Source organism: Heteronotia binoei, chromosome 21, assembly GCF_032191835.1.
Source record: "Heteronotia binoei isolate CCM8104 ecotype False Entrance Well chromosome 21, APGP_CSIRO_Hbin_v1, whole genome shotgun sequence".
In the NCBI taxonomy this organism is placed as follows: Eukaryota; Metazoa; Chordata; class Lepidosauria; order Squamata; family Gekkonidae; genus Heteronotia; species Heteronotia binoei.
The window spans coordinates 125,508,565-125,531,050 of NC_083243.1; the positions used below are offsets into that span (position 1 = coordinate 125,508,565).

General features: G+C 42.8%; 1 protein-coding gene across 3 annotated transcripts in view; it reads left to right on the forward strand.

Annotated features, from left to right (window-relative positions):
* LUZP2 (leucine zipper protein 2) overlaps window positions 1–22,486 on the forward strand; it is a 783,128-nt gene that overhangs the window by 433,416 nt on the left and 327,226 nt on the right. For all 3 annotated transcript variants that reach the window (XM_060262788.1, XM_060262789.1, XM_060262787.1), the window contains exon 5: window positions 20,471–20,533. In XM_060262788.1, coding sequence (XP_060118771.1) covers window positions 20,471–20,533 — 63 coding nt within the window. The remainder of the gene's footprint in view (window positions 1–20,470; window positions 20,534–22,486) is intronic.

The following is a 22,486-nucleotide window of genomic DNA, read 5'->3' on the forward strand; positions in this document are numbered from 1 at the left end:
TGGAGGTATTATCTAAAATCATTTGGACACCACCTCACAGCCAATGTTCTTGAAGCAGCATACCCATACACACAATTGTTGCCATGAAAAGGAACCTTCAGTTTTTTATTGTCCTACAAACATTACATTTCCGTTTCTAAATATTGTTTCATATATTTTTTTTTAAAAAAAACCCTTTGAATTAATAATAATAGGATATTAAGCAAGCATGGCAGTTTCAAAATTATAACAAATGGTTTTAAGGTAAATTTCTGTAGAGTTTACAAGAGAGTACTTGTATGTTTTGTTGATTTGTGAACTGGAAGTGGATTTCCCTTCTCAGATGATGCAACTAGGGATGGGCACAAACTGGGAAAATACAGTTTGTTTTAGTTCATGGTGTGCCTGGTTTGTGAGACACAAATTGTCATGAATGTTTAAGAGCTAAATGAACTGGTATGCTTTATGATGTATTTACTTATTTATTTGTTTTGTATCCCGCCCTCCCTGCCAAAGCAAGCTCATCATAATGTTCATGATGTGGTAGAATGCTAGAGATATCAAACTCACAGATGATCTCTGGGTGCTGCTCCTCCACCTGGCCTCCAAGTTTGGTAAAGATTGGATTTATGGGGTCTGAGTTACAGCCTCTCAAAAAGTGCCTCCATTGTTTCCAATGGAGAGGGGAGAACACCCTAGAAAACATGGGCAATAGAAGCCCAGCAGAACAGAATCAAGTCCCAGAGAATCTCTGAAGTAGAAACTGAAGGGTGGAGGAATTTTACAAGCCCAGAAGAACCACTGCAATGTACCCAGCAGAACCAGTTTCACTATGGCAGTGCAAAACCATCAGGACTAAAATCGAGCCAGATAATTTCTGCAGTAAAAACTGAAGTGAGGGGCATTTTTTGCAAGCCCAGCAGAATGCATTGCCTATGTGGCAATCTCATCTCAATCACAATCCAAGCAACGGGGCATTTTACAAGCCCAGAAGAACCTGTACAATGTACAGAGTGGCCAGCAGTCACAGAGAGCCCAGCAGAACCCAGTGCCGCTGGCATTTCAAACTTAAAAGCACTAATCTCAAAGCGCAGACTCACAAATCCAAGCAAAGGAGGGGGGTCAGATTTTGTAAAGTCTGTACAAGAAAGTGGGAAGTGGACACAAAGGAATTCCACAAAAGGGGGGGCTTGTGAAACTGACATGACTAGTTTAAAACTGATAACAATGTTTGTAAGGCTGGAGAATTCCATCCCACCTGTTGCTTTGAAGTTTTGTAAGCATTTTGTTGGAACACAGAAAGTCTGTCTGGAAATGTATCCATTCAAAAACTGGCACAAACTTCAACAAACTGCTTGAATGTTTGTGGATAGTTCATGCTGGTTGATCTGCCACAGACTTCAGTTTGTGAACCACAAATCAGCCAAAATTCATCACAAACTTTAGTTTGTGAGCCAGTTCATGCCCATCCCAAGATGCAGGGCTTTTTTGTAGCAGGAACTCCTTTGCCTATTAGGCCACACAGCCCTGATGTAGCCAATCCTCCTGGAGCTTACAGTAGGCCGTTTACTAAGAGCCCTGTAAACTCTTGGAGGATTGGCTACATCAAGGGGGTGTGGCCTAATATGCAAGTTCCTGCTACAAAACTGCCTAGTTCCAACAGATATTGTAATCTATGATGTAGAACTGAGAAAGAATACATAGGATGACTAAGAAGTAATGCATATTATGCTACAATAGCTTCCATTGAGAGGGTTGAATTTTGTTGAAACAGGATGAATGGACAAGCATATGCATGACCTAATATTCAGTGTTCTTTGAATGCACTGAAAATAGTGCATCAACAGTTTTTAGTGTGTTCTGTTATTTTCAGGAGGGGGGTTGTAGAGAAAGCCCAGCAAGAACTCATTTGCATATTAGGTCACACCCCCTAATGCCAAGCCAGCTGTAACTGTGTTCCTATGCATTCCTGATTTTAAAAAGCTCTGGTAATTTTTCTTTGAATTTAAACAATATATTGGAAGTACATGTTGTCCTGATCCACCACCACCCTGTTCCTGCTTTGCTCTTAGCAAGTAACTGAGAGACGGTGGAAATCAGTGTGTGTGTATGAGAGGGTCTGAACTCTCTAGTCCGAACCTTTACTATCATTCAGACAGAATTCTGCCACCACTGAAACTTATTTGCCATTTACTGGTTGGAGTCACACACAGACAGGGCCCACTTGTGTACATGAGAAGTTACTCCCCTGTCCCTGTCTGCTGACTCTTTAGCCCAGTCAGGTGATTTGGTCTATATGTGGATAAATGGTTGCGCATTTGGATAAGAACTTTGGTAACACTCTGAAATCTTTAAAAAGGGAAAACTAAATAAATAAGCTAGCACGCATCTTTATTTAAAGTAGGATCACTGATACATAGGAAAGTGATATCAGAGCAATAGCAAAAGTGTTAGAGAAAACTAAGAAACAAGTCAAAACATGAGGCCAGCTCAGTTCTACAAGTCAGTGGTTTTACCCTGACAGGAATGAGCACAAGACAAGTTGAAACAGAGGCTGGTCAGTGTAAATATCACTCATTTCCCCTTCATTCCCTGGTTCTTGGCTTGTACATCATGCACAGAATGTGCTAAACCTTTTAAATCCTTGCCACCCATCTGGTAGGGGTTCTGTTTTAGTTATCCTAACAGGGTGTTGAGTCCCCATGTTTACAGCCATTTTGTCCAACAAGTTGCACATCTTTGGCATTTTATGCACGCAACTCAGATTACTGAAAGAGATCTATCCTGCTGCTTCTTGGCAGGAGGGCAAATGGTTATTGTTCTTCTATCCATTTGATACCATAAGTGGGAACATCTCCTCTGTGCCAGTAACAATGATTTTATGACATAGTTCTCAACAGAGTGTGTGATTTATCTTGACAAGGCTTTCATCTGTGTTAATTGGCGCACCCAGCATTTCTTTATCAGAACACATGCCATGGTGTCTTTAATTTTTGCCAATAAAAATAATTTTCCCATAAAGCATTGAATGTGTTTTGAATATAAAATTTAAGCAGCACTCAATTTACTTCCTTTCAGTCAAATATTCAGTCCAAGTATTTGTTGCTGTTGGGACATAAAATTAACATGAGGTACTTTCCAAATTTCTTATGAAATATAAGTCACAATAAACATGTAAGATCATGTTCTGTTTAGAAAGCCAGTTTGGTGTAGTGGTTAAGTGTGCGGACTCTTATCTGGGAGAACCGGGTTTGATTCCCCACTCCTCCACTTGCACCTGCTGGAATGACCTTGGGTCAGCCATAGCTCTTGTAGGAGTTGTCCTTGAAAGGGCAACTTCTGTGAAAACCCTCTCAGCCCCACCCACCTCACAGGGTGTTTGTTGTGGGGGAGGAAGATAAAGGAGATTGTGAGCTGCTCTGAGCCTCTTGAGTGGAGGGCAGAATATAAATCCAATGTCTTCTTCTTCTTAGCATATCAGATATCAGATAAAAATAAGATCATGTTGTGTTTAGGATATCAAATAATTTTCCAGAAAGTTTTCAGCTTCTTTTTTTTCCTGTAGAAAATGCATATCAGTGACTGACATCCTAAAGAACATAGTGTCTATCAATGTATCTGAAGAATACAATGTGTCCAAAGAACTGTGATTGCATACAAAAGCTTATACCTTAATACAATTTTGTTGGTCTTAAAGGTGCCACTGGACTCCAACTTTCTTCTATCAATGTCTGTTAGCCATCATGGCAAAACAAAATCTCAGAGACAGACTATCCACATGTATGGGATCAGCTCATATAGAATGGGAGCTGAAGGGACTACACTGGCCCTGGCCCCCATTTGTAACTGCATGTGCTGGCTCACTGCTTAACTATGAATCTTTGTCTCATTTGTGCATAGCACCAACATACACAGAACATTGATGATCCATCCATTCTTATGATCCATCCATAAGGGATACTGTTTTTGGATATTCCTGGTCATAGGGATGGAGCCTTTATACTCATGTAGATGTTGTACTTAGATGAGGTAAACACATATAAAGAGGATAAGGTCCAGAACACTCGTTAATGATGAGGAAGCAGGGTCAGCACTTTCAGTCCCTTTCCAGATCCACTTATGTGTGTTGATGAACCTGTATGGGTGTATTTTGCTTGTGCAGAATGGTATATATTGGAACACCAGTGGGAAAGTGAAGGGTATTACATTCATAGTCTGCTTTTTGAATCTGCAAAAAAAATGTTTGTCCACTTTGGAAAACAACAAACTTAACTGATGGAGCTTTGTTCTGATCAGCAGTTTTCTTTCGTGCCATAAGAACATAAGAGAAGCCATGTTGGATCAGTCCAATGGCCCATCCAGTCCAACACTCTGTGTCACACAGTGGCCCCAAATTTTTATATATATATATATACACACACACACACACACACACACTGTGGCTAATAGCCACTGATGGACCTCTGCTCCATATTTTTATCTAAACCGCTCTTGAAGGTGGCCATGCTTGTGGCCGCCACCACCTCCTGTGGCAGTGAATTCCACATGTTAATCACCCTTTGAGTGAAGAAGTACTTCCTTTTATCCATTTTAACCTGTCTGCTCAGCAATTTCATCGAATGTCCACGAGTTCTTGTATTGTGAGAAAGGGAGAAAAGTACCTCTTTCTCTACTTTCTCCATCCCATGCATTATCTTGTAAACCTCTATCATGTCACCCCGCAGTCGACGTTTCTCCAAGCTAAAGAGTCCCAAGTGTTTCAACCTTTCTTCATAGGGAAAGTGTTCCAGCCCTTTAATCATTGTAGTTGCCCTTTCCTGGACTTTCTCCAATGCTATAATATCCTTTTTGAGGTGCGGCGACCAGAACTGCACACAGTACTCCAGTACATAAGATTCCTTAACTATTTGATAACCTCGCCAAGCAATAGTTTCTATTACTACTTGTGGAACCAGTCATGCAGTGAAGACAGGCCTCCGATTCAGCAGGAGTTCACAGGGGCGCAGCTCCTGAACCTTTCTGAGGGTTCCCCCTCCTCCTCCCCACCTTGTCCACTGAATAGTAAGTGCAGCTGCATAACAATCTCTGGATGAGCTCCACCACATAGTTTTCTACAAAGCGACCCCTGAGTGAAGATATGGGCTTTGTGATGAATGCAGTAATGGCAAGTTTATGGAGGATGCTCACAGAGTCATATTTCTTGACTCTCAAGTTGGCTGCTTCTGCATAACCAACAGTCCTTCAGCGGCAAGGCTACATGTGCTGTTGGGCTGCTTGGCAGTGTCATTTGATTATCAAATTGGTGAGCCAGCTGAGCACAGCTCAGTGGTCAAAGCTGTAAGCATTATATATGCAATGCACATATTGTGTTCATTTCATTTGAGCATAGCTTCTTGAGATGGTGTTAGGCTTGCGCTGGCTTTCAGCCTCTTGATCAATATAGGTTAGAATGGAGATGTCAGCTTAAAAAAACAAAAACAGAATGCTTGTGGTAAATTTCTTAAGTGGTTTTGGGACTTTAACATTAGAATGAAATTATAAGTAACAACCATTTGTTCACATTTAAAAGGTCATTAGTATGTAGGAGGCTGAAGTTACTCCATCTACCTAAGATTTGATTCATGCATCATTATTATATGCCCAAGAGCATCATAATGTGCTGTTCAGTACTCTCAAGCCACAGACAATTCCACACAGCCCTCCATTTAGCGCTTTCTGTACATCATAAAACATCTTGACATTGAGATAGTTGCCTTGGGGTACAAAATAGAGAAGCAAAAGTAGGAACAGTTGGATTAGTGTCTATTTTGACTTCAAAAGCCAAGCAACATCAATCTGTTTTCTGTGGCTGTCTTTAAGCCTATTTCATTATTCAGGCTGTAATAAGCCCAACATTTCCATGTTTACTTATGGAACATGTTGCAAGATCTATCTGTCTGTCTGTCTGTCTGAACTTTTGTCCCGCCCTTTTGTGGTGCTGTTAACTTCTAAAACAGGAGGGATCTTACTTTCCTCTGACAGTGATCCTATAGTAATCATAGTTCCTCAGCAGTGTAGGATGGCAGTCCTTTCCCAGTTAGGTGTTGAAGGCCTGTCGAAATAATTCGGTTTTACAGGCCCAGCGGACCAGCAGAGGCCGTGGAGGGACGCTCCCTCCCTCCCTCGCCACCTTCCCCGCCGGCGCCCGCGGCCCACCACCTCCGGGGCTGGCTAAACCGGGACCTCTAATGGTCCTGGTATAGCCAGCCTGGGAGGCGGGAATAGGGGGCCAGAACCGGGACATTCCCGGGTGCCCGGGACGGTCTGGCCACCCTAGATATAAATCTACTTGCCAATTAACTATTCCATCGTTTGATCCATTCTATTCCATAAACGAGTTAAGCTATCTCTATCTTTGTGGGTTTTGGTAAGCAGTCACTTTCACCAGAATATATATTTCCTTTATTTTTTAAGTAACCAATCCTGAAGATCAGACACATTAGATTGTTTCCAGTACTTAGCAAAAACCAATCTGGCAGCAGTGATTATGTGTAAAGCAATTAGTTGTTGATCTCTAGAAAAATCAGGGAGATAGTTCAACAATAATGACTTTAGTTTATAAAGTTTATAGGTTTCCCCAACCTATATGATATAATTTCTATCACTTGTTTTGAAAAACTGGATGCCTGCATACATAGCCAGCACATATGAAAAACATCTGTCTTATCTTTTTTGTAGAACCAGCATTTATCAGTGTTGGATTTGTAAATCTTTGCCAGCTTCATGGGAGCTAGATGCCATCTATGAATCATTTTTAACAAATTTTCTCTAAAGGAAAGATTAACTAAAATTCATACCAGGAGTAAAAACAAATTTCCAAGCCTTGTCATCCATAACATGGCCTGCATTTTCCTGACATCTACAGCAAAAATTTAAATCAGGTTTAAGGAACATTTTCAATTAACATACATACATACATACACCCTTATTGGCATAAGAACACAAATGTTTTCAATAAACAGGAATGTAATCTTGAGACAAACCTTTTGTCATCAGGCAAGAGTAAACCCTCAAATCCTGTTGTTGATCTAAGAACATTTTTTGTATCACTTTATGGAGGTAGATTCTAATTTGGAAGTACTCAAATTCTGAAGTGCTAGGTTCTGTGGCCATTTTTAATTCGTTGTATGGGATCACTGGGTTATTAATTATCAAGTCCCTATAAGAACTATAGCCTTAAATTTCTCAAAGGGACAAGTTCTGAACTTATCAATCATATCACTAATAACCAAGCCTAAAGGTAAAAATCTTGGTGACAATTTATTTTTCATTTGGTCCTGCAAGCTAAGTATGGCATTAATAGTGGTATTATCATTATTATAATATTTCTTCCTGTTTTCCCTTTTTTACCCAAGGCCAGCTCTTCAGAGGTATTGTCACAAAGTATTGATCTATTGAAGTATTTTCAACAATTGTTAGCCAATCTTTCAGCCAATTAATTCTAGAAGCTTGGTAATAAAGTTTAAGGTTGGGAACCTCCAAACCACTGTTTATTTTCCTGTCATACATATTATTGCATCGTACCTTAGGTTTCTTTTTATCCCAAATAAAGGTATTCAATAGTAATTGCCATTCTCTTAACAGTTTTTCTGGAAGTTCAGCTGGTAGGTCATCAAATAAGAAATTGAATTTGGGGAGGATCATCATTTTTATGGAATTTATACAACAAAAAAAGGATAACTTTTCTCCATGATTTTAACTGTTTTTTTAAAATTTCCACAATGATTGAGGAATAATTACTTCTTAAAAGATCTTTATTACTTTTTACTTAGCTGGATGCTAAGATATCTGATTTCATCCTACAGCTTCAATTCTTTTATCCAACTATCCTTTTTATAGTTATCAAAATTTATATTAAAACACATGAGCTCTGATTTACCTGCATTCAACTTATATCCAGAGGCATTCCCATATTATAAAATCAGGTTTTTAAATGTTGCAGCAGGGGTGTCAAACACATTTGTTATCAGGGCCGCATCTGACATAAATGAGACCTTTTCAGTCTGGGACGTGTGGGCTGGGCCATGTGTGTAACTATTTAAGATTAGGTAACAGAGATATAAACTTTTTAAAGGACACAGACAAACACAATTAAAGATTTTTTAAAAAAACTTAAAATAAAACATGCTTAAAACATCAGCACATGTTGGTCTTAAAGGTGCTTTCTCCCATGGGATCCAGGGAACTGGGCAAAGGAAGCTCTGGCTCTTTCCCTCCCCCCGCCCCCAGGGACCAGGAGGCAGGGCCGGCACATGGGAGTCAGCAAACTAGGCGATTGCCTAGGGCACCAACTCCCAGCAGGGGTGAGCGTCCCCTCCCCGCTCATACCGTCCCTGAGCCTCCCTCAGAGCCGAAAGAGCTGTGTTTCCCTTCCCCGGCATCCTCTGAGGGCTCTGGGGAGGGGAAAGGCTGGGTGATCTATCCCCAATCGGCCTTCCTGCACTGTGGGAGGGTTGAGCGGGGAGGGAGGTGTTGGGGGGGGGCTCCTCAAGAACAGCCCTCTGTGCAAATGAGGCTATCTGTCCCTGCTCAGCCTTCCCGCACTGCGGGAGGGTCAAGCAGGGGTGTGTGTGTTTGCATGGGGAGGCAAAGGAACCTCAACCAATGGAGAAAATAGAGGTTTTGCTTTGTGCGATTGAGCAGGCCTTGCAAAGCAAGCTGAGATGCAGAAGGTAGCAAGAGAGAGGGAGAAGAAGGAAGCAGACAAGAGCCAGCTGCTCAGGTGCCTGATAGGAGACCTCTGGTGGCCTGATTCGGTCTCCAGGCTGCTTGTTTGACAGCTGCTCTATAAGATTGTATTCCTGTTAGAAAGATTACAACAGCATCAGCACAAAGTCCTATTTTATAGTGGAAAGCTCCTATTTTTATACCATGAATCTCAGGATTTTCTCTCACTACAATAGCTAGGGGCTCTAGGGAGAAAATAAACAAAAGTGAAGATGGGGGCAGCCTTGATGTACACCTCTAGTAATGTCTATCTGTGGCAATGTATCCATTTATACAAGCTTTTGTGCACTGGTGAGAAAAGAATAGGTTTACCCATTTCCTACAATTTTTTCCAAAGCCAAAAGCAGCCATGGATTCTAGCAGAAAACTGTATTCCACCCTATTAACTGTTTTTATTTAGATTATTGATGCTTAATATTCAACATAGCAACTTTGAAATAAGGCCTCCAGTTGTATTTCCACAATGCCATAATGATACAGGCAATTGGTCTCTTTCCATCTGTGCCTTATATAGTTCATCTTGGCAATATAATATATCATTTGTTTCTGATCTATTTTTTTCTTCCAAATAATTTAAAAGGACATTGTTTATTATAGAGAACCAAATGCAGAGAAAGTGCCATCCTGACTAAAATCTGGAACTGCGTTTTGGGATGGATTTATGACAAAAAATAATTGCCTATTTATCCCTCAAGAAGATGACTATAATAGGAAAAAGAGTTAGCAGGAGGTATCTAGTAAATAGTACTCATATGCTACTCCAGAACTGTTAAAGACACTTATGAACAATGTGAGAAATTAATTTATTTCACTCCCATAGTTCACAAGGTTTTTTCATAATTATTGTGAGTCAGGTGAGAAAGTGGGCTTTACTCTAAGAAGGCTACAGACAGAAATATTGTTCCTGGAATTATATAATAATAATAATAATAATAATAATAATAATGATAATAATAATAATAACAATAATAATAACAATACTTTTTATTTATATCCCGCCCTCCCCGCTGAAGCAGGCTCAGGGCAGCTCACAACTCATTAGTTCAATACAATACAATAAAATCATATAATTCAATAAATAATACAATATAAAACCATCATTTAAATCAACATTCTAATTAAAATTAACAGTTATGGTGCTAAGTTACAGGTTTTTAATAGATTGATGGCGGAATACAACAGCAGCGAATCTATCATTAGCTCAGCATTCAGCGAAGGCCATCTTAAAGAGAGTAGTCTTGCAGGCCCTGCGGAATTGCTCAAGATTTATTTTAGTAGGCTTATATTCCACCCTTTCCCGTAAACTGGCTCAGGGAGGATCACATCATTCAGTAACAACAATAAAAACCTACAGTTCAGAGTTAAAATAATACATTAAAATTAAACAAGTAAAAACAATAAAACAAATAAAGTTTATTAACAGTTTATTAAATTAAGCTTAACAGTTCAGTAATAGATTTCTATTGAGATAAATGTGTGTGAAAGAAATCTATTCAATTATATACCCTTCCTATAGTTCTCATATGTATAGATTGTAAAGAAAATGGTTCCTTGATAGGGTTTGCAACCTCCAACTCAGGAAATACCTGGTGACTTTGGGGTGGAGCCTGAAGATGTTCCTGTTCACTAAATTAAATAAAAATACAGCAGTGCAGTTCCCTTGAATACAGTCTTCATTTCTTCATCTTGGTAACTTGGAACCTTGTCTTATTGTATTTGCTAGTGCCTTAAATGATTAGAGTTTATTTTCCCACACAGTCTTGACTTTTAATTATTTTTGCACCTTAATAAAATAATTATATATTTACTTTGTTGTGTTTTTTTGCCTTCACTGACCTCAAATCTAATTCCAGAACTTTGATCCAGTGACCACCTACTGAGAAACTGATTTGTATGTGGAAACGCAGTCTGCAGGCCCACCCTGCAGGGTTGGCTTTTCTTGTTAATCCCCTGAAAGGTGGGGAGACTTGTCCTTTTGCTCATGAGCTGCTGGGATAGACTTAAAGGACTGGTGGCAGCTACCAAAACTAGGGTGAGTGCAGTCTCACTCTGGTATTGTTGTAACTTTGTTTTGCAGCTGCCCTCCCCTAACAAAAGTCCTTCACCTAGGTTTCAATGAGGACTTTTGACAGAGATAATTCATGTACATTTTGTAGATAATGATTTTTTTCAACATTTGCTGATTCTCAGGCTGACTCTTTATAGGAATCCTGACATGAAACATATGTGGAAGCCGTGACTGGAGTAAAATGTTGCACAGTTCTTCTGATATACAAACTGAACTAAAGGAACCTGCATATAAGGCTTGAAGCTCATATGCACAAATATTACATGCAAATGACAGGTAGTCATCAAGCATGGTATGCAGGAACAAGTAAACTGAGAGAGGGTTGCTAGCTCCATGTTATTCCAAATGTATTGTGTGCTCTCATGGGATGGTGTTGTCCTATTGAATTTTGTCAGGTCTGTAGCTATGGGGGGGGGGGGGCTGTGGGGGCCCTGCCTCAACTTTCTCGTGCCCCCTCCAACTTTCTGCCTTCTCTCACCACTGGCCGCTGCAGCCTCCTCCTTTTCCCACAATTTGAATCTCGGGGAGGGGATGCAGAAGCAGCTGCTGACCTGTTCCATTTAAAAGGCCCACCAATCAGCTGATCAGCAGGCCCTTTTAAATTGTAAGGGGATGTATTATCCATGGTTCTATTGATTCCTACAAGCAATAATTGTGACCAAAGAAATGCAGCTTTGTTCAGCTTTAACAATGACAACAGTGAGAATATCCCTCATCTACCCATTGAGCTTTATAAGGATATAATATACTTGGTTCAACACATGGAAGAGGTGAGGTGGTAGTGATCATAGCTTTTTATTAAGTATAGCATAGCAAGGGCTGAACTCAAGACTGTGAAACTGGGCAATCCAGGCCAACTTATTCACACTTCAAGGTTCTTGCGCTAGCACACCATTGGGTCATTCAAACCGGCCAGTGGCTTGTGATTGGAGCAGGGCGACAGGTATTTGGATCCTTCTGTCCATTATTCCTGAGTCCCCAAGCTCAGTCTTTATGGCTCCAATGAGCCTTGCAGGAACACACACAAATAGTCTTCACTTTGGTCTGCATAGACAAAATCCCTCCCCCCCCCCCCAAGTCTTCAAGCTTCAGAAAACAGGTAGGCAGGCTTGTGGTGCTCCCACATAGACTGCCTGAGTGCCAGGGTGGGCAGAGGAGTGGTCACCGCTTCTGGCATGGCAAGCGGAGGGGCTGGTGATGCTGAAGTTTTGGTCAGTGGTTCAGAGTCCCCAGCAGCCTCCGACTCAGTCTGGGGTGTGGGAGCCAGGGCCTCTGATTCAGCTGGTTCGGTCAGTGGGGAAGTCGGAATGGCTGGCTGGTCATCAGGGCTGTAGTCCTTGACATCCCCTGGGGCCTCATGTGACTGTAACTGGTTGATTTGCTGCCTCAGCATGTACCCGCCCTTCGTGGTTACCTCATACATGACCAACCCTAATACCTGTGCAACCCTGGCCGGGATCCAGGTTGGGCCACTCCAAAGTTTTTAGCGAAGACCAAGTCCCCTGTATCAAACCCATGGGGCACCTGAAGTGCCTCCGGCATCTCCTGCAAATCTAGGGCTCAGTCCAGGTGCAACCAGTCCAGGAGGGTGGACAGTCGCTGGCCCATTAGGCGCTCCGCTGGGCTGTGGCTTGTGGTGGTGCATGGAATAGTATACTGGGCAAGGTGGGCCTCCCAGGACCTTTGGATGATGCGGCACAGCGATTCCTAAGTTGACCGCAACATCCTTTCGGCTTGGCCGTTAGTGGCCAGGTGGAAGGGGGCTGACCTAATGTGCCTAATCAAGTTTTGGGCGCAAAAGTCCTGAAACTCACCCGATGTGAATGCCATCCCATTGTTGGAGACAAGGGCTGTGCAGGCCATGTGTTGCAAAGACCCTGTGGAGAGCACCAATGGCGGCCCAGGAGGAGGTATATGCCATGGGGACTACCTCGAGCCATTTAGAGTAGGAGTCCACAATGAGAATGAAAGTCTGCCTCTGGAAGGGCCCCACAAAGTCAAAGTGTAGGCGGGACCAGGTGTTCCACATGGACTCCCACTGTTGAATGGGAGTGTGGGGTGGTGCCAGTCGGGTCTCCTGACAGGGTTAGCATCTGGCAACCCAGGACTCGATCGTATTGTTGATCCTGGGCCACCAAACATAGCTGCAGGCAATTGCCTTCATTCGTACAATCCCCAGGTGGGTTTCATGCAGCACGGTGAGGACTTGGTGCTGCAGATCCAGGGGCACCACCACCCTACTTCCCCACAACAAACACCCCTTGTGCACCGAGAGTTCGTCACAGTGGGATGTGTATGCTGTAAAATCTGGGCCCACTCAGCTGGTGGGCCATCGCCTCCACACCCAGTCCAAAACTTGGGAGAGGGTCTTGTCCTTGGCAGAGAGATGGGCAATGTCCTTTATGTGTACAGGGCAGTCTGGGAGGGACTTAATGAGTAGAATCTGGTGTGCTGGAGCAGGATCTGGGTCCCCAGATGGCAGCAGCAGGTGGCACAAAGCGTCAGTGTGACCCATCGCCTTCCCTGGATGGTATTGGAGGGCGTATTGGTACCCCGCAAGGAAGATTGACCACCACAAGACCCATGGAAACAACATTTGGGGTGTTTGGAGGTCAGGGGCAAAGAGACCAAACAGGTTTATGGTCTGTAAGAATGGTGAAGGGCCAGCCATAGAGGCAATCATGAAACTTTTAAACCCCTGCCACTATGGCCAGACCCTCCTTATCTGTCTGCGCATAGTTGCACTCTGGTTTCTGTAGGGTCCTAGAATAGTGGGCCACCAGGACCTCATGGCCATCCAGCAACACGTGTGCTAGGACGGCCCGCACCCTGTATGGAGAAGCATCACAGGCCAAAACAATAAGCAGCAGCTCGTTGAAGTGCGCCAGCAAGCTGTTAGAGGTTAGGCGGTCCTTTACCACCTGTAAAGCAGTGGCTTGCTGGCAGCCCCAGACCCACAGACCCCTCCTGTTCAGTAGCCTGTGGCTTGGCCACTGCTGCCTTGTGAGGAAGACAGGCATGGTAAAAGTTCAAGAGGTTGAGGAAGGCTTGTAGCTTTGCCTTGTTGGTGGGGGCTGGTGCATCACCGATGGCCCTGACCTTTTCCTGAGCTGGGTGAATCCAGTGAGTGCAGTTCCCCAATGAGGGCGACCTTGTGGCATTGGCCATTTTGTCGCCTTGTTGCTTCCCCCGATGACTGGCGAGACAACTTGGAATCGCAAACTCGCACCAAATGGCCCATCTTCCCACACTGATGGTAGACGTCATCTCAGAATTTGCAGGAACGGCACTCATGGGGCTCCCCACAGCTGGCACACTCCTTTGCCGGCACTCTTTTGGTAGCACGTGGCAGTGGGGGCTTTGGGGTTGCGTGGTGTAGCTTGAGGGCATCGTTGCCATCAGAACATAAGAACATAAGAGAAGCCATGTTAGATCAGGCCAATGGCCCATCCAGTCCAACACCCTATGTCACACAGTGGCAAAAAAAAAATTATATATATACATATATATACACATATACACACTGTGGATAATAGCCACTGATGGACCTCTGCTCCATATTTTTATCTAACCCCCTCTTGAAGGTGGCTATGCTTGTGGCCGCCACCAGCTCCTGTGGCAGTGAATTCCACATGTTAATCACGCTTTGGGTGAAGAAGTACTTCCTTTTATCCGTTTTAACCTGTCTGCTCAGCAATTTCATCGAATGCCCACAAGTTCTTGTATTGTGAGAAGGGGAGAAAAATACTTCTTTCTCTACTTTCTCCACCCCATGCATTATCTTGTAAACCTCTATCATGTCACCCCGCAGTCAACGTTTCTTCAAGCTAAAGAGCCCCAAGCGTTTCAACCTTTCCTCATAGGGAAAGTGTTCCAGCCCTTTAATCATTCTAGTTGCCCTTTTCTGGACTTTCTCCAATGCTATAACATCCTTTTTGAGGTGCGGCGACCAGAACTGCACACAGTACTCCAAATGAGACTGCACCATCGGGCATTATGATACTGGCTGATTTGTTTTCAATTCCCTTCCTAATAATTCCCAGCATGACGTTGGCCTTTTTTATTTCAAATGCACACTGTCTTGACATTTTCAGTGAGTTATCTACCACGACCCCAAGATGTCTCTCTTGGTCAGTCTCTGCCAGTTCACAACCCATCAACTTGTATTTGTAGCTGGGATTCTTGGCCCCAATGTGCATTACTTTGCACTTGGCCACATTGAACCGCATCTGCCACGTTGACGCCCACTCACCCAGCCAACAGATCCCCACTCAACAGATCCCTTTGGAGTTCCTCACAATCCTCTCTGGTTCTCACCACCCTGAACAATTTAATGTCATCCGCAAACTTGGCCACTTCACTGCCCACTCCCAACTCCAAATCATTTATGAACAAGTTAAAGAGCATGGGACCCAGTACCGAGCCCTGCGGCACCCCTCTGCTTACCGTCCTCCACTGCGAAGACTGCCCATTTATACTCACTCTCTGCTTCCTATTACTCAGCCAGTTTTTGATCCACAAGAGGACCTGTCCTTTTACTCCATGACTCTCGAGCTTTCTAAGGAGCCTTTGATGAGGAACTTTATCAAAAGCTTTCTGGAAGTCAAAGTAAACAACATCTATCGGGTCTCCTGTGTCCACATGTTTGTTCACCCCCTGAAATAAATGTAACAGGTTAGTGAGGCAAGATCTTCCCTTACAGAACCCAATAAGCCGTGTTCATCAATGTGCCTACTCATTCTGTCCTTGATAATGGTTTCTACCAACTCTCCCGATATTGAAGTCAGACTGACTGGCCTGTAATTTCCCGGATCTCCTCAGGAACCCTTTTTAAAGATGGGGGTGACAATTGCTACCTTCCAGTACTCAGGAACGGAGGCAGATTTTAATGAAAAATTACAGATTTTTGTTAGAAGATCCACAAGTTCAACTTTGAGTTCTTTCAGAACTCTCGGAGGTATGCCATCCGGACCCGGTGACTTATTAGTTTTTAATTCGTCTATCAGTTGTAGGACCTCCTCTTTTGTCACCTCAATCTGACTCAGGTCTTTCAACACCCCTTCCAAAATTAGTGGTTCTGGGGCGGGCAAAAAGAACTCATCTTCCATAGTGAAGACGGAGGCAAAAAATGCATTCAGCTTCTCAGCCATTTCCCTATCCTCCTTCAGTAATCCTTTTACCCCATGGTCATCCAAGGGCCCCACTGCCTCCCTGGCTGTTTTCCTGCTTTTAATATATTTGAAGAAATTTTTATTGTTGGTCTTTATGTTTTTTGCAATATGTTCCTCATAGTCCCTTTTTGCCTGCCTGATCACAGTCTTGCATTTGATTTGCCACAGCCTGTGTTCCCTTTTATTAATCACACTTGGAATGGTTTTCCACCGCTTAAAGGAGTCCTTCTTACCTTTTACAGCTTCCATTACTTTGTTTGTTAACCATGCAGGCCTTTTCTTATGCCTGTTTGTGCTTTTCCTAACTTGTTGTATGTATTTTATCTGAGCTTCTAGGATTATAGTTTTAAATAGTCTCCAAGCTTCCCCAAGGGTTTTGACCATATTTACCTTTCCTTTCAGTTTCCTCCTCATGTGCCTCCTCATCTCAGAAAATTTACCCCTTTTAAAGTCAAACGTGGTTGTGGCGGTCTTTTTGGGCAACTCCCTATTTATACAAACTGTGAAATCAATAAGATTATGGTCACTGCTCCCAAGTGGCACAATCACTTTTACATCTCTCACCAAGTCTTGGACATTACTTAGGACCAAATCCAGGATCGCCCCACCCCTGGTAGGTTCTGAGACCATCTGCTCCATAGCACTGTCATTGAGAGCATCAAGAAACTCAATCTCTTTCTCTCGACCAGAACATATATTGACCCAATCAATCTGCGGGTAGTTAAAATCACCTATTACGACACAGTTTTTATGTTTAGCCGCTATCTTTAAGCCTTCTGTCATATTATAATCGTCCTCTCTCTTTTGATTTGGTGGGTGATAACAAACTCCCATAGTTAAATTTCCTTTTGGGCCCTCTATTTCAACCCAAAGCATTTCTAAAAGGGAATCTAATTCTCTGACCTCAGTCTTACTGGACCGTATATCCTCTCTGACATACAGAGCCACCCCACCTCCAACCCTTCCCTCCCGATTCTTCCGATATAACTTATATCCAGCAATCACCGTGTCCCACTGATTCTCTTCATTCCACCAAGTTTCTGAAATTCCCACAATGTCTATGTTTTCTCCCAACGCTAAACATTCCAATTCACCAATTTTACTTCGAACACTTGTGGCATTTTCATACAAACATCTATAATTTCCCAGGCAAGCTAGGCCTGCCACCTTCCTCCTGCAGCCTCAAGACTCTGGCAGACAGTCCATACTGTTTGTCACCATCACAGTGGACAACTCTGATCCGTTACCTGGTAGAAAAATAGCAGCCAACCCTTCATCTCTTTGAGATAAGTCCTCCCGAACCAGAGACATTTCATCTCTTGTCAGCTTTCCCCCTAGATTTAGTTTAAAAACTGCTCTGCCACCTTTTTGATTTTAAGCGCCAGCAGCCTGGGGACAAGTGGAGAACGTCTCTTTTGTACAGCTTCCGCTTGTTCCAGAAAGCATCCCAGTGCCTAACAAACTTAAACCCTTCCTCCTTACATCAGAGTCCTCGGATGCAGATGTGGCAGCGGGATCTCTCGTAAGCAGCCTCAATGAGCGCCTTTGTTAATGTGAGGTCATCGTGGATCGCCAGCCTCTGTTGCATCTTTTCATCCCGGAGGCCGGTCATGAAGCAATCGAGTAGTGCTTCCTCGAGGTTCACGAACGCGCAGTGTAGGGTCAGCCAGCGGAGTTCAAAAATGAAAACAGCCACGGTTTCCCCTGCCCTCTGGTTCCGCTTGTGGAAGTCAATTTGGGGGGTGGTGTGGGTCAGTTTAGGTGAGAAGTGGTGTTTTGTAAGTGGCCTCTTCAAATGTGGCAAGCGATATGAGGCCCTTTATCAAGACACACACAGGAGGGGAACCCACAGATGTTATTTTATTTACTTTAAATTTCTATCCCACCCTCTCCGCAAGTGGACTCAGGGCGGCTAACAACATTCATATTTACAAGTTAAAACTAATAAAATATAGTTACAATTTAAAACCATTTTGTGGTGCTGTACCACTGCAATATAAGCGAGTTCTTATTTTTTGATGGTGATCACATAGTAATTCTATAATGATGTTGGGTGGCAGTTCTCTCCCGGCTAGATATCAAAGGCCTGTTGGAACAATTTGGTCTTACAGGCCCTGTGGAAAGTTACTTATTGTTACTTAATACCCAGCCACTGGTTTATAATAATAAACTTAATAAAATATTACATAGGTTACTTTTGGTTATGGTGTTACTAGGTCCCAGGTCTACCAAGTAAAAGGCAAAACTTATAGAAAATATATAAACTTTATTCATAAGATAAAAGGTAAAGGGAAACACAAAATGGGATGATAAAAACCAATAAAACAAACTGTGCACAAAGGAACACTTAAACAAAACCTTTAGGCAATTTACTTATCTCCCTACACTGGACTGTGTAGTAGTTAGCTAATTCCCTAGACTAATACTCACCGACACTTTTCTGTTGTCAGGCCCACAACACCAGAGATACGTCTTCCAAAGTCCCATCCTCATTCACCTGGTTGTGCTGTTACCTTCTCCTAGATCTCCTGGAGAAGACTCCTGGCTTCTGGCTTGGAAAAGTAGAAGCTCATCCTATTGTGGGCACCTAGCCTGATTTTATCCAGGCTGGCTGACTGGTCAGCCAATCGCTGACAAGATCTAATTTATAAACTGTCATCTAGCCTTGACTCTAGATGCTAATCTGTCAAGGCTAGATCTAAACAATCTATGTCATTTGTGGGCTGACTTCACAGGTGTATCTAGTTAGTCTCCACTTGGGACTACTTAAGTGCCTATTTGCTTTGATATACTGTTGGTGCAAATGCTGAAACACTCATAACACATATAGACATTGAGTACACAAACACTTAAGTGTCTCTCAGTTTCTTGACACCCTTGGCCAATCGCAAGGTTGCCATGCCGCTGATGCTGAGCATTGGTGATCTCATAGTACCAGATGAAGTAGTTCAGCCACTTCTCCCAGGTATCCCACGTTTCTGGGTGATCTGGATCAAATTCCAGGATGTACCTGTGTGGTCTGAGAGCAGCAGCCATGGTAGGGCCAGGTATTGGTGTTGGTTGCGCGGCGGCAATGGAGCTCGGTGCACTGGATGATGCTGGCTGATCCTGGGCTACGCTCATCTGGATCCCACCTTCGTTGCCTCTATAATATAGTGGGTTTATCACATGGAAGAGGCAAGGTGGTAGTGATCCTAGCTCTTTTATTAAGTACAGCATAGCAAGGGCCTAGCTCAAGACTGTGAAACTGGGCCACCCAGGCCAACTTATATACACTTCAAAGTTCCTGCGCTAGCACGCCATTGGGTCATTCAAACTGGACGGGCTTGTGGTTGGAGCAGGGCAACAGGTATTTGGATCCTGCTGTCCATTGTTCCTGAGTCCCCAAGCTCAGTCTTTACAGCTCCAATGAGTCTGGCAGAAACACACACAAATAGTCTTAACTTTGGTCCGTATACACAACAAAGGAGAAAGCAAAGTCTACTTCACAAGGCTAGCAGTCTGTCCAGGAAACCAGGCTAGAGTGCAGAGCTTCTCTGCAGCTTTCACGCAACTCAGAAGTCTGTCCCCCTCTTTGAGGCTTCTTCTTCTTCCAAGCTGTCTTCTGTGCTTGAAGCTCCATCTGCTGTCTGAAGCCCCTGCGTTAGCCACCTTTCTCTATCTACACAGCCCTCTCATCCCAGGTGTTCTTCATTTACAGTGCTATGTAGAATTTAACCCCCTGCTGTCCTGGGACTGCCATTCACATGGAGAAGGGCTGTATGGCTCACCAACTATCTCCTCATGATTAACTTCCACTACAGGGGAGGGTGGCAGGAGGGCAGTGGGGTGACCAGCGGTTCCTGCAGCAGCACTTCAGGCTGCTCCTGCCTCCTCTGCTGCCTGGGCATGGCTCCATCACTCAGCCTGGGATGCCAGCCATGTGTGAACACTACTCCCCACCTTGGCCTTGCTGGACCCAGAGCACAGCCCAACAGCCAGGTGCCTGCAAGCCAGAGAGTGTGCCTAGCTCAGGGATTTTCATCCATCTCTCGCCATCAAGTGACAAGGGAACCATGCAGAAGCTTGTATCTATGTGGTCTCCATGGGACTGCCATTCCACAATTTACCCTCCTAGCAAGTGGGCTGGGGGGATGCGTTCACAGGGTGGCAGGCAAGTCATCCAATGTGGGAACTGTCACCATGCTATGCCAATGCTTCTCGTGTGTACCCAATAAAGAGCTTTTCTCTATAAAGTTGTTGTGATGTTTTTCTTCTGCATACACACTTTTTAATAGACCACGGGGGCCTCAGTTTCCTCTGTTAGAAGGTACTCAAGCAAAGCTGGCTTAGTCAAAGCAAGAAAGCAAACAACACCCCCTCCCTCCAAAAAAACCCTACTCTTTTGGAATCCCCTTCATAGATGAGCCCTAACTTGAAGCAGAGATTGAATTATATATTGTTTGGATTTTAAGATACCTATTCAATTGTTACTTTGAATTTTCAGATTAACTTCTTGAAGACCGAAATGGAAAGGAAGAGTAAAATGATCAGAGATCTCCAAAATGAGGTAAGATTGTCATAAAATATTGAAATGAAATAGTATTTGAAACTTATTTATTTAGCAGTAAACTAGAGACTGAAAAAAAGATCAAATACCACAGACACAGTGCCATTCTATCATGTGCATGTATAATTGTTAAAAGGGAGATGGAGTGGTATTCATAACTTTATCATACCACTAAGAAGTTTAGAATATTTGCACATGTGTCTGTTGATGCAGAATTTTAACTGATAAGTAAATTCATGTAATAATACATATTTTAAAGAAATTCTGTGCTGCATTTTGCTAGGGGAAACTGATGTGCTAAGTGTCACTTCCATTAACTCATTCCATTTGCTTTGGATCCCACCCATAGTATAAAATTTTGAGGCAATTAAATGGGTCCCAAATTTTAAAACAATGATTTAAAAACATAATTTCCTTTTCTTTTTTGCTCTCTTATTATATTAATGGTTTTGATTATGTTAACCACTAAATGCCATATCAGATTCTTCAATTCCATTTCTAAAATCTTTATTGGTTATGATTAGAATATGGATAATGAAAAGACCATGTTGTTGCCACTGATTGGATAGCTTGATGTTCTATTTGGAGTATAAAATATGAGGATTCCTTTCAAATACTAGCTCTTTGCTATTTGTGGCTTGCATAATTTCCTGATAAATATTAATATAACATCTTGTTTCTTTGAGCCTCCCTCACTGCACTCCAAAGTCATCTTTGGTGACTCTCTGATTCCTTCATAAATCCTGTTATTCAGCTGACCTCTTTAATGTGTAAAGTCATAACTTTAGTGTGTTATGGGTACCCATACACTGTTTACCTGTTACCAGCATTCCCTCTAAGCTGAGTTAAGCATTAGTAAGCTCACAGTTTTTTAGCCCCCGGTTTGCTCTCATCCCTTTCCAACTGAGCAGCCCCTTTATCTATTTTCTTCTTTCCTGAAGATCTATGGCTGTCCTATCATATCACTTTGTTGTATTTTTTATGCTGACTCAGCCCAGGATCTTGAGAAATGAGTCAAAATCACCCTCTTAACTTAAACTTCTGAAATAGCACATGACAGGCTTTATAACATTCAAAAGTAAACAAAATATTTTATTCAACATAGAGATGAAAATGTCAGGTGAAATCATAGGGAAAATGTCTGAGGTAAATAAATAAGAACTCTGAGGTAACTACAGTTCACATGTTTCCAGAAATTGAGAATTTTAAACTTTTCACATGGTCATAGAATCTGTGAGATTCTGGTCTTAGAATCTGTAAGAGACTTTTGTTAATGTGTTTCCTAAATACTCCATTATACTTTCTTGAGTTTAACTGACTCTTCAGGTTTCAGACAGCAGGAATACACTACCAAGCACTAAAAGATCTCTTTGGTGAATCTCTGATTCTTTCATGAAACTTGTTATCCTGCTGACAAATGGAGGGGAGGGGAGAGATGGGGGGGGGGGCTTTTGAAAGTTCCAAAACTCCAAATATATTTTATTTAACTTGGAGGAAAAAAGGTCAGGTGGAGTCAAGAGCAGGATGAGTGAGGTGAACAGATAATAAAACTGAGGTGACTTTGTATTCACACAAACAGCAGATAATTTGTTGCCAACAAGTGTTTCAGATATTCAACAAGGTCTTTAAAACGATGAGGAGAGAGGCTTTCTTTTCAGTTTCTGCTGAAGCATAGGGTTCTGAGTTTCAAGAGGTGAAGATGGTGGGCATATAAAAGGCAGGTTACTGGGTGGGTAAGAAGGAAGCAGGGGGAAATGAGACTATGGGAGTTTCCAGGAGGAGGAGAAAGTGAAATAATGTAGGGAAGGAGAAACAAGGGAAAAGGAAGTGCCTCATGCAAGTCTTTGTGGGTTGCCCACAATGCAACTGGACCTGGAAGCCAGCATCACACAACTGGACCTAGTCTGAAGGTCAGTTCTTTATAATCAGACCATAGTGTTCCTGGCAGGATGG